Source organism: Buteo buteo, chromosome 19 (genome assembly GCF_964188355.1).
Source record: "Buteo buteo chromosome 19, bButBut1.hap1.1, whole genome shotgun sequence".
NCBI classification, from domain to species: domain Eukaryota; kingdom Metazoa; phylum Chordata; class Aves; order Accipitriformes; family Accipitridae; genus Buteo; species Buteo buteo.
Genome location: NC_134189.1, coordinates 25,275,114 through 25,289,371, shown reverse-complemented (window position 1 = coordinate 25,289,371; position 14,258 = coordinate 25,275,114). Strand labels below are relative to the sequence as shown.

The 14,258-nt window shown below is 51.5% G+C and overlaps 3 protein-coding genes across 3 annotated transcripts; all 3 read right to left on the bottom strand.

Moving 5' to 3' along the window:
- Positions 1-3,990: 3,990 nt before the first annotated feature.
- Positions 3,991-5,235, bottom strand: LOC142041916 (putative G-protein coupled receptor 19). Its single transcript, XM_075051167.1, has one exon. It carries the CDS (start codon positions 5,233-5,235, stop codon positions 3,991-3,993), a length of 1,245 nt encoding a protein of 414 aa, XP_074907268.1.
- Positions 5,236-8,509: 3,274 nt separating this feature from the next.
- LOC142041915 (putative G-protein coupled receptor 19) lies at positions 8,510-9,754 on the bottom strand. Its single transcript, XM_075051166.1, has one exon. It carries the CDS (start codon positions 9,752-9,754, stop codon positions 8,510-8,512), a length of 1,245 nt encoding a protein of 414 aa, XP_074907267.1.
- A 3,259-nt stretch (positions 9,755-13,013) lies between these two features.
- LOC142041910 (putative G-protein coupled receptor 19) lies at positions 13,014-14,258 on the bottom strand. Its single transcript, XM_075051162.1, has one exon. The coding sequence runs from the start codon at positions 14,256-14,258 to the stop codon at positions 13,014-13,016; it is 1,245 nt and encodes a 414-aa protein (XP_074907263.1).

Here is a 14,258-nt window from a genome sequence, read left to right as displayed (position 1 = left end):
GTCAATGCTGTCATGGCCACGATGGGGGCTCTGCAACCAGGCATGCCTTCACCTGCCATGATCCCTCAAGATTGGGAAATCATTGTCATGAACCTTAAGGATTGTTTTTTTACAATTCCATTAGCTTCCCGAGACAAAGAAATATTTGCATTTTCTGTGCCTTCTACCAATCATGCAGGACAGGCAAAAAGATATCAATGGAGAGTTCTGCCGCAGGGCATGAAAAATTCACCAACCATTTGTTAATGGTTTGTTGCACAAGCTCTGTCACCTGTAAGGGAAAAATTCCCCACTAGTTATTGTTATCACTATATGGATGACATTCTGTTAGCATCAGCCAACAAGGAGCAGTTGAATGACATGAAATATTTGGCCATGAATTCGCTACGACAATATGGGTTGGTTATTGCCCCTGGAAAAGTGCAAGAAATAGCACCCTGGAAATATTTGGGAATGGCAATTACAAACATGCAGGTTGTGCCCCAACCTGTGAAACTTAATCTTGCGGTTAAGACACTCAATGATGTACAGAAATTAATGGGATCCTTGGACTGGATCAGGCCCTATCTTGGACTGACCAATTCGCAGTTACAACCTCTATTGGACTTATTAAAACATTCCAATGATCCAACAGAACCCAGAATATTGAATAAGGAAGCGTTAAATGTAATTCACATGGTGGAACAATGTATATTCAAGAAATTTGTTTCTCGAATTGATCTGTCTCGATTGGTACAATTCTTTGTGCTAATTGCCAAAACTGCCATTTGGTGCTTTGGTGCAGTGGAATTCTGAGTGGGATGACCCATTACGTAATTTAGAATGGATGTTTTTGTCATTCCAGCCATGAAATACTGCTCCTGGCTTGTTTGAACTTATTGCTGATGTAATCATAAAAGCCAGAAAACGCTGTGTAGAACTAATAGGACGTGATCCAGCTACGATTGTTTTACCTGTTCAAAATTGGTACTTTGAATGGTGTCTGGCAAACAATTATGAGCTGCAAGCAGCTATGGCGGGTTTTCAAGGACAGATTTTGTATCATCTACCGTCGCACCCGCTCCTGAAATTTGCTCGAGAAATACCATTTGGTCAGAAAAACTTAAGCCAGCCGGAACCTGTGAAAGGCCCTACTGTCTTCACAGATGGTTCTGGAATACCGGGTAAAGCAGCAGTAGTATGGTATGAAAGCAACAACTGGAACGGCAAAGTAGTACATCAAAATGGTTCTCCACAAGTGGTAGAGCTGCGTGCAATGGCTGCTGCTTTTTCTATTTTTTCTACTCCTGTAAATATTGTAACTGACTCAGCGTATGTAGCTAATTTGGTTTCTCGACTAGACAAAGTGGCTTTGACCATGTCAGACAATCAATTATTATTTGATGTGCTTTTAGAACTCTGGAAAAGTATTCACCTACGAATAGAACCTTATTTAATCATGCATATGCGGAGTCATACCACTTCACCAGGTTTTTATACGGAAGGTAATGCTAGAATAAAAAAAAAAAACAAAAACCAAAAATAAAACAAAAAGGGGGAATGGTTGGGGAACCACCATAGGCATGCTTAGATAAAGCAGTTTATGTTCTTAACTTTCTCTGTTATGGGGATAATTCTTCCCTACCTCCTCTTTCTCAACACTTCTCTCTTTTCAACACAGAATTTACAAAAGGGTATCAAAGTACATGTTAAAGATTTAGTTACTGGTCAGTGGAATTGACCATGTGAGCTATTAACCTGGGGGCGAGGTTATGCTTGTGTTTCCACAGATGCAGGCCCACAATGGACTCCCGCTCGATTTGTGCGACCGTCATCATCTGGAACATCCCAGAGGGTGCGGCAATATAAATACCACCTCAACCAAAAAACTAAGTGTAGGTCACCTTGGCCAATATAACAGGTCAAGATTCTCTGTGCATTGCAACCGCATCACAAAGCCCATGAACCAATAGACAGGATGGCTATGACTCGTGCAGCACGCCTGGCCAGCGAGCGCATGCGTCATAGGTTGCAACTGAGGCGGATTTTGGCACCCGCTGGCCATGTGTGTTGAAATCCGTTCCTCTGCAAATGTATAAATACTGGGATTTTCCGAAGAGCATCGGGCTGGTGTACAGCAAGGCCGTCGTTGCCTCCGTGGGGACGCCCACGCAAAGCTGGCACCTACCGATTGCTGGGCTGAGTTCGCGGAGCAAGACAGCACAAGAATGTACAGATGGTTCATCTACCTCACAGTCCTCAGATGGACGTAGTCATGGATACCGCCGCAAACCAAAGAAAACATCTGGATGACCCTGGCTGACGTGACCGGACAAGATTGCTTACACCTTAGTACAGTAACACCAAGCAATCCTTTTTTTGCAGGTTTAATAGGGGGTTACACTGACATCAACAGAGTTTAAGAACTTATTGATGGAGACCCCTGTGCAGCAGGTCATGGACTCAATGGATGGGAAAGCCTGGTTTCCACGAATCGGGCATTCCCCCTCATTGCCACCCCAGGAATCACAAATTCTGGGGTCCCTGAATACAGACTGGTGTAGTATTGTCTGATTTACTGCTAGACTTTGATAGTGTCAGACATGCTACGCTACAAAATAGAGCTGCAATTGATTTCTTGCTTTTAGCACAAGGACATGGTTGTGATGAGGTTGAAGGGATGTGTTGTATGAATTTATCCGATCACTCAGAATCCATTTTCAGTAGTATTCAACAATTAAAGAAGGGAGTAAGGAAGCTGACAGAAAGCGATGAATTAGATTGGCTGACGAAGGTGTTCGAGGGTTGGGGATTGTCTGGATGGTTGATGTCTCTGCTCAAGACTGTGGGGGTAGTGATCTTGGTTGTGATAACTATGCTCCTGATGTTAACCTGTCTTTTCAGCCTTCTGCAAAGGGCCCTGCAGAGGGCAGCCGGGACAATATCTTTAGCACAAATACAAAAAGGGGGAATTGTCGGGGGATGCAACGAGCCTACGGAATTCCTGACAGTTTGAGAACAGCGCGACCTTGAGCAGCTTGTAGTGTATCCTTGAGAGTCTGGAAAGATCCGAGAAGACCAGTACAAAAACAAGATAGTGATAAGAAGAACCGTCCTAACGAACTCACCAATCATGAATTGTTAGTTACTAACCAAACCAATCATATACTAACACATACTCAAAAGAAGGGTATAAAAAGGTGTGTTAGAACAATAAAGTAGCCATTTTGCATGTTCTATTACTTGTCGTGTCCGTCTCTACTGCGACAGAGCCGTGGCCCCTTTTCCTTTTGATGAGCAGGTCTTCTCGCAGGCGGTGCCCACCGCTGGCTTCTGGGTGGGTGCAGCAGGCTGGGTGTAGAAGCAGCTCGAGAGGAGGCGGGGAGGGCCAGACCAAGGGGAGGACTTTTCTTGGGCGGTTTGGACCACGAGACCTCTGGAGAGGCTCAGCGAGGAAGATGCCAAAGCGTTCAGTGCTGGCCTGATGCTGACCCTACTGGGGCAGTGGGAATTTTAGCCCTGATGTCGGTGGTCTCAGGGTTAGGGCAGCAATGCCCACGTACGGACATGTTACCCTTGGGGTCTGAACAAGGAGGAAAACCCCGGTGCGAGGATATTCACGGGGACCTAATGAAAGGAAGTAGAGATGGCTTTGGGTGGATTTATGCATTATTTATGCCTTACACCGTGGCCCATGTGCAAGGATGAGAAACAAGCAGTGTTTTCCGCTTCCCTTTTCCCCCTACATTTAGAGAGTGTAAGAACTTTTGTTCTGTTTGGTGAAAAGGTTATGCTCGTGCTTCAGGGAGAGCGGTTCCAAAAAGCAGGACGTAACTGAACTGAAACGAAATAGACTGGACGCATCAAAATCAAGGCATTTAATAAAACGAAACATCTTTTTTTCTTCCCTGAAAGCTACGTTAAAAACACCTAAATAAATGTTAGTTCAAAACTGAGAGAAAGCTCGTTGTTCTGGGGGGACGTCGGAATGTTTCAAAGCAATGAAGCCAACTAGACAAATGTATTTGGTGGATTGGATTGAATAGGCCAGGCAAGCTTTTTTTCCTTTACTTCTCTGTGAAAAGCATCATAGATGGAATCTTTGGTGACAGTTTTGGCCGGAGCTGCCATATCTGCAATCCCAACGTGATTTTTTTTGGCTATCCTGGAACTGGTGGTGATGGTGTATGCGTTGCTTCTGTAGTATTTCATGGCGGACATGCAACAAATTTCTTTCATCCCTCTTCTGAAGTTGGCATTATAGACGGAGTAGAGGGTTGGCTTGGAGGCTGAAGAGCTGAAAGAAACCCAGGTGACGGCCAGGAAAAGCAAGGTGCTCTTTCTGTAGTCTGTTTCCTGCGGGTGCCACAGCTGTGCCACGTAGAAAGGGAGCCAGGGCAGGAGGAAGACCGAGTTGAGCGTTAAGAACATCTTGATGGTTTTCACTTTTGTTCTTGGGACAATATTCACCGTCCTCCTGACAGTCCTGCCGTCGGTGCCTATTCTCCAAGTGTACCTGATGACCTTCTGGTAGAAGAGGAGGATGAGGATGGAAGGGATCAGAAAGCCCAGCAAGAGGTGGATGGCACCGTAGAGGGCTCCTTCCCAAGAACCGGGGAGGAAGAAGTTGCAGTGGTCGTCGCTGTTGGAGCTGTAGAAGAAGAAAGCCGGTGATGCCAATCCGGCGTCAAAGAGCCAGGAGGCCAGGATCATTTTCTTGGCTTTCTCCCTGGACACTTTGAAGCTCAGGGGGTAGAGGATGGTGTAGAATCGATCCACGCATATGGAGAGGAGCACGTACATCTGGACGCCAGGGGTGAGGTACTGTACGTACCTCACCAGCTTGCACATGGCGTTCCCCAGCACCCACCTGCCGTAGGTGAACTGAAGCAGCACGAAGGGCACGCTTGCGACACTGATGAGAAGGTCTGCGCAAGCCAGGGAGACGACAAAATAGTCGGTGGTGGATTGCATCCTCCTGCTCCTGTGGATCGCTAAGCAGACGAGGGAGTTTCCAAAGACGGAGACCAGCCACAACGCTCCCAAAACCATGCTGGCTGCCGCAATTTCCCCCATCCTCAGCTGATACTGCAAGACAGTGTGGTTCCTGCTTGAGGGGGGTCCTATGGGTGACTCGGTCAGCCCGTGGCCAGCAGGAGGGGTGGAGGTTTCGGGGTAGCTCTTGTTCTGCAGCAGGAGCAAGAAGGTAGGGAGAACAAAAGGAGCGCTGCTGTTATCCATGCTGTGGACAAACATGGCCAGGTCTTTTGCTCAGGCTGCATAAAGAGAGGAGAGAAAAGGTGCTGTTGAACAAGTATGTGCGAAAAACCTACCTCAGCCAAGGAAAGGTGATTTTAAGTCGTATACGTGCTACTGAAAGTAGCAGGTTTCAGAGAAGCGGTCCGAAATCTACGGTGAGACTGTCTGGTACAGCAGAGGCCGTGAAGGTTCCTGCGGATTTTGGTTCCTGGTCTGAGTATTTCAGGACAGGCATTTCTGTCCTCTGAAAGAGAAATGCCCCTTTCACAGCGAGAGCCTGGGGTGCAGTTTCACCAATGCTGGTGACCTGCAAAGCGAGTGAGCGGCATATGCCCCACCGAGCCCAGAAACGAGTGTCCGTGGGGGTGGCAAAACCCCAGACCATCAGTGTCCCTGCTCCCTCGACCGGACATAAATGCGTCAAGTCGCGAGACGAGGGAGGTGTTTCTTCTACCGAGAGGTGGACTGGGAAGGAATATGTTCCAGGGTAAGGACATCTACATTGATGAGGATACTAGCAGCCCAACCCTGCTCCCATCGGATCGTTAGTCACTTTGGTGTTAATATCCCTCCTATCCCTGAATCTTTGTGTTTCTGGAGGTCATTTTGGTAGGTAAGCGAGGTCTGGCTTTGAAGGCGAAGGGAAGATGAGCACAGCGGAAGGACAGGCAGCGAGCTGGGTGGGTGCTCCTCACCATGAATGCTCCTCAGCCCTCCCACAGCGAGGAAATTTTCATCAAGAGTGGGACATTGGATACCTTAAAGCGTCTGCCCTGAGCATCAACGCTGTCCCCGCAGGTCTTTTTGCCTCTGAAGTTAGCCGCCCCATCGAGGGCAGCATTTCCCTCTGTCACCCTGCGAACAAGGTGGCACGACAACCTCCTCCCCAAAGCCGCAGGAGACTTTTTTCTCCAGGGCAGAGTTTTGATTCGGAAGGGAGACTCTGGGGGAGGAGGGCAATGTCCTTGTCCAGCTGAGATGTGGGGGGATTTGCAGCCGCAGAGCCTCGGGTTGTGTCGGTAGAGCTGTCGCTACTAGATGCGACTGCCGTGTCAGCCGTCGAGGCTCTCTGTGCGCTGGAGAAAAGCCGGGGAGAGGGTCGATGTCCTTACCTTGGTCAGGGAGCTCCCAAGCAGCAAGTGTGACTCTTGACAGCTCACCCTGTCGAGGCCGGCTGCCGAGCGAAGCCCGTCCTCCACCGAGCTGCAGGTTCTGCAGGTCTGTGGGTGAGCCAAGGGGCAACTGAAGGGTTGCCCTGAGCAACTGACCCCAACACAGAACACGGAACCTCTGCCCACGGAACCTCTGCCCACGGAACCTCTGCCCACGGAACCTCTGCCCTCTTGCCCAGCTCTGGGAAGGGACCCAGTCGCCTTGTCTGGGCCTTGGGATGTGCCAAATTTCTAAGCTCAGCAATGCTCCGTCGACACGACCTGCGGGTTTGCAGGGGTGTGGGGGTTGCCAGCCGAGTCCAAACCCTGCTGTTCTTTTTCAACAGGAATGGCTCAGCTTGCAGTCCCCCCTTTCTCCTTTTCCTTCCCAGCAGGTCCCCTGCTTTGCTTGCCAGACCCTTGCTTGCACTCCTTCCTCCTTCTGTCTGTCCCCCGTACAGACATTGCCTTGCCTGGGCACTGGTGACACATAGCCTTCACGGCTCTGAGGCCGGGTAGTGGACGTCACCAAATCGGTGAGCACGAGGCAAGAAGGGAGCTTGGAACTGGCTTTAAAGGAGAGAGAGAGACAGAGAGAGAGATAGATAGATAGATAGATAGATGGATGATGGCTGTGTTTGTTAGCTGCCCAACAGCTCCCTAGGACAGGTGGATAGTAGTTGGGCTTGGGGGCCCTCAGTGTTTACCTCCCGAAAGCAGCACAGAGCAGTCATCCAGCATGAACTCTCACTGCTGCTGGCTACAACGCCTCCCCTAATGCTAACGGGGTCAGCCATGTGTCTCCTTTGTAGACGGTGCTTTTCACCCACCTGGCCGCTCGAGTGACCTCTGTATTTCTGAGCTAGCCCTGAAATAGAGCTGCTGGGACCTGCCAGCGTTGTTCCCTCATCCTCCTGATAGGAGTAGACCTACATCCCCTGTGGAGCAAGCCAAAGTCGCCTCCCGAGTAAAGTCTTCAAGCTGGTGGGCCCAAGGTATGCATGCCCACGAGGCAGAGGTGCCTACCCCCTTGTTCAGCTGGGACGTAGGGCTTGCCACCAGGACCGAAGCCCCGGCCGGTCCCGCTGGGTTGTTTTCTCACTGCGCTGGCAGAGACACAGCAGCAGGAGCCGGCTGCACCTGCAGGCACCGCTCCCTGCCAGCTTGTCTCCTCTGGGACGCCTGTTGGGACCTCTTCAAGCACGCACCCGTGGAGGATGCTGCCAGGCGAGCGTGTGAGCGCAGAGCTGGTTTTCCTGCTCCTGCCTGGCCAAAAGCAGAGCTTTCTGCAGGTGCCACAGGCGTACCTGAGAAGAAGGGGCTCAGGCCAGGAGACAGACGAAATGTAAGAGGTGGAGGAGTCCCTGGGTGCCTGCTAGAGCCGTGTCCCCTTTTCCTTTTGATGAGCAGGTCTTCTCGCAGGCGGTGCCCACCGCTGGCTTCTGGGTGGGTGCAGCAGGCTGGGTGTAGAAGCAGCTCGAGAGGAGGCGGGGAGGGCCAGACCAAGGGGAGGACTTTTCTTGGGCGGTTTGGACCACGAGACCTCTGGAGAGGCTCAGCGAGGAAGATGCCAAAGCGTTCAGTGCTGGCCTGATGCTGACCCTACTGGGGCAGTGGGAATTTTAGCCCTGATGTCAGTGGTCTCAGGGTTAGGGCAGCAATGCCCACGTACGGACATGTTACCCTTGGGGTCTGAACAAGGAGGAAAACCCCGGTGCGAGGATATTCACGGGGACCTAATGAAAGGAAGTAGAGATGGCTTTGGGTGGATTTATGCATTATTTATGCCTTACACCGTGGCCCATGTGCAAGGATGAGAAACAAGCAGTGTTTTCCGCTTCCCTTTTCCCCCTACATTTAGAGAGTGTAAGAACTTTTGTTCTGTTTGGTGAAAAGGTTATGCTCGTGCTTCAGGGAGAGCGGTTCCAAAAAGCAGGACGTAACTGAACTGAAACGAAATAGACTGGACGCATCAAAATCAAGGCATTTAATAAAATAAACCATCTTTTTTTCTTCCCTAAAAGTTGTGTTAAAAATACGTAAATATACCTTGGTTCAAAACTGAGAGAAAGCTCGTTGTTCTGGGGGGACGTCGGAATGTTTCAAAGCAATGAAGCCAACTAGACAAACGTATTTGGGGGATTGGATTGAATGGGCCAGGCAAGCTTTTTTTCCTTTGCTTCTCTGTTAAAAGCATCATAGATGGAATCTTTGGTGACATTTTTTGCTGGAGCTGCCATATCTGCGATCCCAACGTGATTTTTTTTGGCTATCCTGGAACTGGTGGTGATGGTGTATGCGTTGCTTCTGTAGTATTTCATGGCGGACATGCAACAAATTTCTTTCATCCCTCTTGTGAAGTTGGCATTATAGACGGAGTAGAGGGTTGGCTTGGAGGCTGAAGAGCTGAAAGAAACCCAGGTGACGGCCAGGAAAAGCAAGGTGCTCTTTCTGTAGTCTGTTTCCTGCGGGTGCCACAGCTGTGCCACGTAGAAAGGGAGCCAGGACAGGAGGAAGACCGAGTTGAGCGTTAAGAACATCTTGATGGTTTTCACTTTTGTTCTTGGGACAATATTCACCGTCCTCCTGACAGTCCTGCCGTCGGTGCCTATTCTCCAAATGTACGTGATGACCTTCTGGTAGAAGAGGAGGATGAGGATGGAAGGGATCAGAAAGCCCAGCAAGAGGTGGATGGCACCGTAGAGGGCTCCTTCCCAAGAACCGGGGAGGAAGAAGTTGCAGTGGTCGTCGCTGTTGGAGCTGTAGAAGAAGAAAGCCGGTGATGCCAATCCGGCGTCAAAGAGCCAGGAGGCCAGGATCATTTTCTTGGCTTTCTCCCTGGACACTTTGAAGCTCAGGGGGTAGAGGATGGTGTAGAATCGATCCACGCATATGGAGAGGAGCACGTACATCTGGACGCCAGGGGTGAGGTACTGTACGTACCTCACCAGCTTGCACATGGCGTTCCCCAGCACCCACCTGCCGTAGGTGAACTGAAGCAGCACGAAGGGCACGCTTGCGACACTGATGAGAAGGTCTGCGCAAGCCAGGGAGACGACAAAATAGTCGGTGGTGGACTGCATCCTCCTGCTCCTGTGGATCGCTAAGCAGACGAGGGAGTTTCCAAAGACGGAGACCAGCCACAACGCTCCCAAAACCATGCTGGCTGCCGCAATTTCCCCCATCCTCAGCTGATACTGCAAGACAGTGTGGTTCCTGCTTGAGGGGGGTCCTATGGGTGACTCGGTCAGCCCGTGGCCAGCAGGAGGGGTGGAGGTTTCGGGGTAGCTCTTGTTCTGCAGCAGGAGCAAGAAGGTAGGGAGAACAAAAGGAGCGCTGCTGTTATCCATGCTGTGGACAAACATGGCCAGGTCTTTTGCTCAGGCTGCATAAAGAGAGGAGAGAAAAGGTGCTGTTGAACAAGTATGTGCGAAAAACCTACCTCAGCCAAGGAAAGGTGATTTTAAGTCGTATACGTGCTACTGAAAGTAGCAGGTTTCAGAGAAGCGGTCCGAAATCTACGGTGAGACTGTCTGGTACAGCAGAGGCCGTGCAGGTTCCTGCGGATTTTGGTTCCTGGTCTGAGTATTTCAGGACAGGCATTTCTGTCCTCTGAAAGAGAAATGCCCCTTTCACAGCGAGAGCCTGGGGTGCAGTTTCACCAATGCTGGTGACCTGCAAAGCGAGTGAGCGGCATATGCCCCACCGAGCCCAGAAACGAGTGTCCGTGGGGGTGGCAAAACCCCAGACCATCAGTGTCCCTGCTCCCTCGACTGGACATAAATGCGTCAAGTCGCGAGACGAGGGAGGTGTTTCTTCTACCGAGAGGTGGACTGGGAAGTCATATGTTCCAGGGTAAGGACATCTACATTGATGAGGATACTAGCAGCCCAACCCTGCTCCCATCGGATCGTTAGTCACTTTGGTGTTAATATCCCTCCTATCCCTGAATCTTTGTGTTTCTGGAGGTCATTTTGGTAGGTAAGCGAGGTCTGGCTTTGAAGGCGAAGGGAAGATGAGCACAGCAGAAGGACAGGCAGCGAGCTGGGTGGGTGCTCCTCACCATGAATGCTCCTCAGCCCTCCCACAGCGAGGAAATTTTCATCAAGAGTGGGACATTGGATACCTTAAAGCGTCTGCCCTGAGCATCAACGCTGTCCCCGCAGGTCTTTTTGCCTCTGAAGTTAGCCGCCCCATCGAGGGCAGCATTTCCCTCTGTCACCCTGCGAACAAGGTGGCACGACAACCTCCTCCCCAAAGCCGCAGGAGACTTTTTTCTCCAGGGCAGAGTTTTGATTCGGAAGGGAGACTCTGGGGGAGGAGGGCAATGTCCTTGTCCAGCTGAGATGTGGGGGGATTTGCAGCCGCAGAGCCTCGGGTTGTGTCGGTAGAGCTGTCGCTACTAGATGCGACTGCCGTGTCAGCCGTCGAGGCTCTCTGTGCGCTGGAGAAAAGCCGGGGAGAGGGTCGATGTCCTTACCTTGGTCAGGGAGCTCCCAAGCAGCAAGTGTGACTCTTGACAGCTCACCCTGTCGAGGCCGGCTGCCGAGCGAAGCCCGTCCTCCACCGAGCTGCAGGTTCTGCAGGTCTGTGGGTGAGCCAAGGGGCAACTGAAGGGTTGCCCTGAGCAACTGACCCCAACACAGAACACGGAACCTCTGCCCACGGAACCTCTGCCCACGGAACCTCTGCCCTCTTGCCCAGCTCTGGGAAGGGACCCAGTCGCCTTGTCTGGGCCTTGGGATGTGCCAAATTTCTAAGCTCAGCAATGCTCCGTCGACACGACCTGCGGGTTTGCAGGGGTGTGGGGGTTGCCAGCCGAGTCCAAACCCTGCTGTTCTTTTTCAACAGGAATGGCTCAGCTTGCAGTCCCCCCTTTCTCCTTTTCCTTCCCAGCAGGTCCCCTGCTTTGCTTGCCAGACCCTTGCTTGCACTCCTTCCTCCTTCTGTCTGTCCCCCGTACAGACATTGCCTTGCCTGGGCACTGGTGACACATAGCCTTCACGGCTCTGAGGCCGGGTAGTGGACGTCACCAAATCGGTGAGCACGAGGCAAGAAGGGAGCTTGGAACTGGCTTTAAAGGAGAGAGAGAGACAGAGAGAGAGATAGATAGATAGATAGATAGATGGATGATGGCTGTGTTTGTTAGCTGCCCAACAGCTCCCTAGGACAGGTGGATAGTAGTTGGGCTTGGGGGCCCTCAGTGTTTACCTCCCGAAAGCAGCACAGAGCAGTCATCCAGCATGAACTCTCACTGCTGCTGGCTACAACGCCTCCCCTAATGCTAACGGGGTCAGCCATGTGTCTCCTTTGTAGACGGTGCTTTTCACCCACCTGGCCGCTCGAGTGACCTCTGTATTTCTGAGCTAGCCCTGAAATAGAGCTGCTGGGACCTGCCAGCGTTGTTCCCTCATCCTCCTGATAGGAGTAGACCTACATCCCCTGTGGAGCAAGCCAAAGTCGCCTCCCGAGTAAAGTCTTCAAGCTGGTGGGCCCAAGGTATGCATGCCCACGAGGCAGAGGTGCCTACCCCCTTGTTCAGCTGGGACGTAGGGCTTGCCACCAGGACCGAAGCCCCGGCCGGTCCCGCTGGGTTGTTTTCTCACTGCGCTGGCAGAGACACAGCAGCAGGAGCCGGCTGCACCTGCAGGCACCGCTCCCTGCCAGCTTGTCTCCTCTGGGACGCCTGTTGGGACCTCTTCAAGCACGCACCCGTGGAGGATGCTGCCAGGCGAGCGTGTGAGCGCAGAGCTGGTTTTCCTGCTCCTGCCTGGCCAAAAGCAGAGCTTTCTGCAGGTGCCACAGGCGTACCTGAGAAGAAGGGGCTCAGGCCAGGAGACAGACGAAATGTAAGAGGTGGAGGAGTCCCTGGGTGCCTGCTAGAGCCGTGTCCCCTTTTCCTTTTGATGAGCAGGTCTTCTCGCAGGCGGTGCCCACCGCTGGCTTCTGGGTGGGTGCAGCAGGCTGGGTGTAGAAGCAGCTCGAGAGGAGGCGGGGAGGGCCAGACCAAGGGGAGGACTTTTCTTGGGCGGTTTGGACCACGAGACCTCTGGAGAGGCTCAGCGAGGAAGATGCCAAAGCGTTCAGTGCTGGCCTGATGCTGACCCTACTGGGGCAGTGGGAATTTTAGCCCTGATGTCAGTGGTCTCAGGGTTAGGGCAGCAATGCCCACGTACGGACATGTTACCCTTGGGGTCTGAACAAGGAGGAAAACCCCGGTGCGAGGATATTCACGGGGACCTAATGAAAGGAAGTAGAGATGGCTTTGGGTGGATTTATGCATTATTTATGCCTTACACCGTGGCCCATGTGCAAGGATGAGAAACAAGCAGTGTTTTCCGCTTCCCTTTTCCCCCTACATTTAGAGAGTGTAAGAACTTTTGTTCTGTTTGGTGAAAAGGTTATGCTCGTGCTTCAGGGAGAGCGGTTCCAAAAAGCAGGACGTAACTGAACTGAAACGAAATAGACTGGACGCATCAAAATCAAGGCATTTAATAAAATAAACCATCTTTTTTTCTTCCCTAAAAGTTGTGTTAAAAATACGTAAATATACCTTGGTTCAAAACTGAGAGAAAGCTCGTTGTTCTGGGGGGACGTCGGAATGTTTCAAAGCAATGAAGCCAACTAGACAAACGTATTTGGGGGATTGGATTGAATGGGCCAGGCAAGCTTTTTTTCCTTTGCTTCTCTGTGAAAAGCATCATAGATGGAATCTTTGGTGACATTTTTTGCTGGAGCTGCCATATCTGCGATCCCAACGTGATTTTTTTTGGCTATCCTGGAACTGGTGGTGATGGTGTATGCGTTGCTTCTGTAGTATTTCATGGCGGACATGCAACAAATTTCTTTCATCCCTCTTGTGAAGTTGGCATTATAGACGGAGTAGAGGGTTGGCTTGGAGGCTGAAGAGCTGAAAGAAACCCAGGTGACGGCCAGGAAAAGCAAGGTGCTCTTTCTGTAGTCTGTTTCCTGCGGGTGCCACAGCTGTGCCACGTAGAAAGGGAGCCAGGACAGGAGGAAGACCGAGTTGAGCGTTAAGAACATCTTGATGGTTTTCACTTTTGTTCTTGGGACAATATTCACCGTCCTCCTGACAGTCCTGCCGTCGGTGCCTATTCTCCAAATGTACGTGATGACCTTCTGGTAGAAGAGGAGGATGAGGATGGAAGGGATCAGAAAGCCCAGCAAGAGGTGGATGGCACCGTAGAGGGCTCCTTCCCAAGAACCGGGGAGGAAGAAGTTGCAGTGGTCGTCGCTGTTGGAGCTGTAGAAGAAGAAAGCCGGTGATGCCAATCCGGCGTCAAAGAGCCAGGAGGCCAGGATCATTTTCTTGGCTTTCTCCCTGGACACTTTGAAGCTCAGGGGGTAGAGGATGGTGTAGAATCGATCCACGCATATGGAGAGGAGCACGTACATCTGGACGCCAGGGGTGAGGTACTGTACGTACCTCACCAGCTTGCACATGGCGTTCCCCAGCACCCACCTGCCGTAGGTGAACTGAAGCAGCACGAAGGGCACGCTTGCGACACTGATGAGAAGGTCTGCGCAAGCCAGGGAGACGACAAAATAGTCGGTGGTGGACTGCATCCTCCTGCTCCTGTGGATCGCTAAGCAGACGAGGGAGTTTCCAAAGACGGAGACCAGCCACAACGCTCCCAAAACCATGCTGGCTGCCGCAATTTCCCCCATCCTCAGCTGATACTGCAAGACAGTGTGGTTCCTGCTTGAGGGGGGTCCTATGGGTGACTCGGTCAGCCCGTGGCCAGCAGGAGGGGTGGAGGTTTCGGGGTAGCTCTTGTTCTGCAGCAGGAGCAAGAAGGTAGGGAGAACAAAAGGAGCGCTGCTGTTATCCATGCTGTGGACAAACAT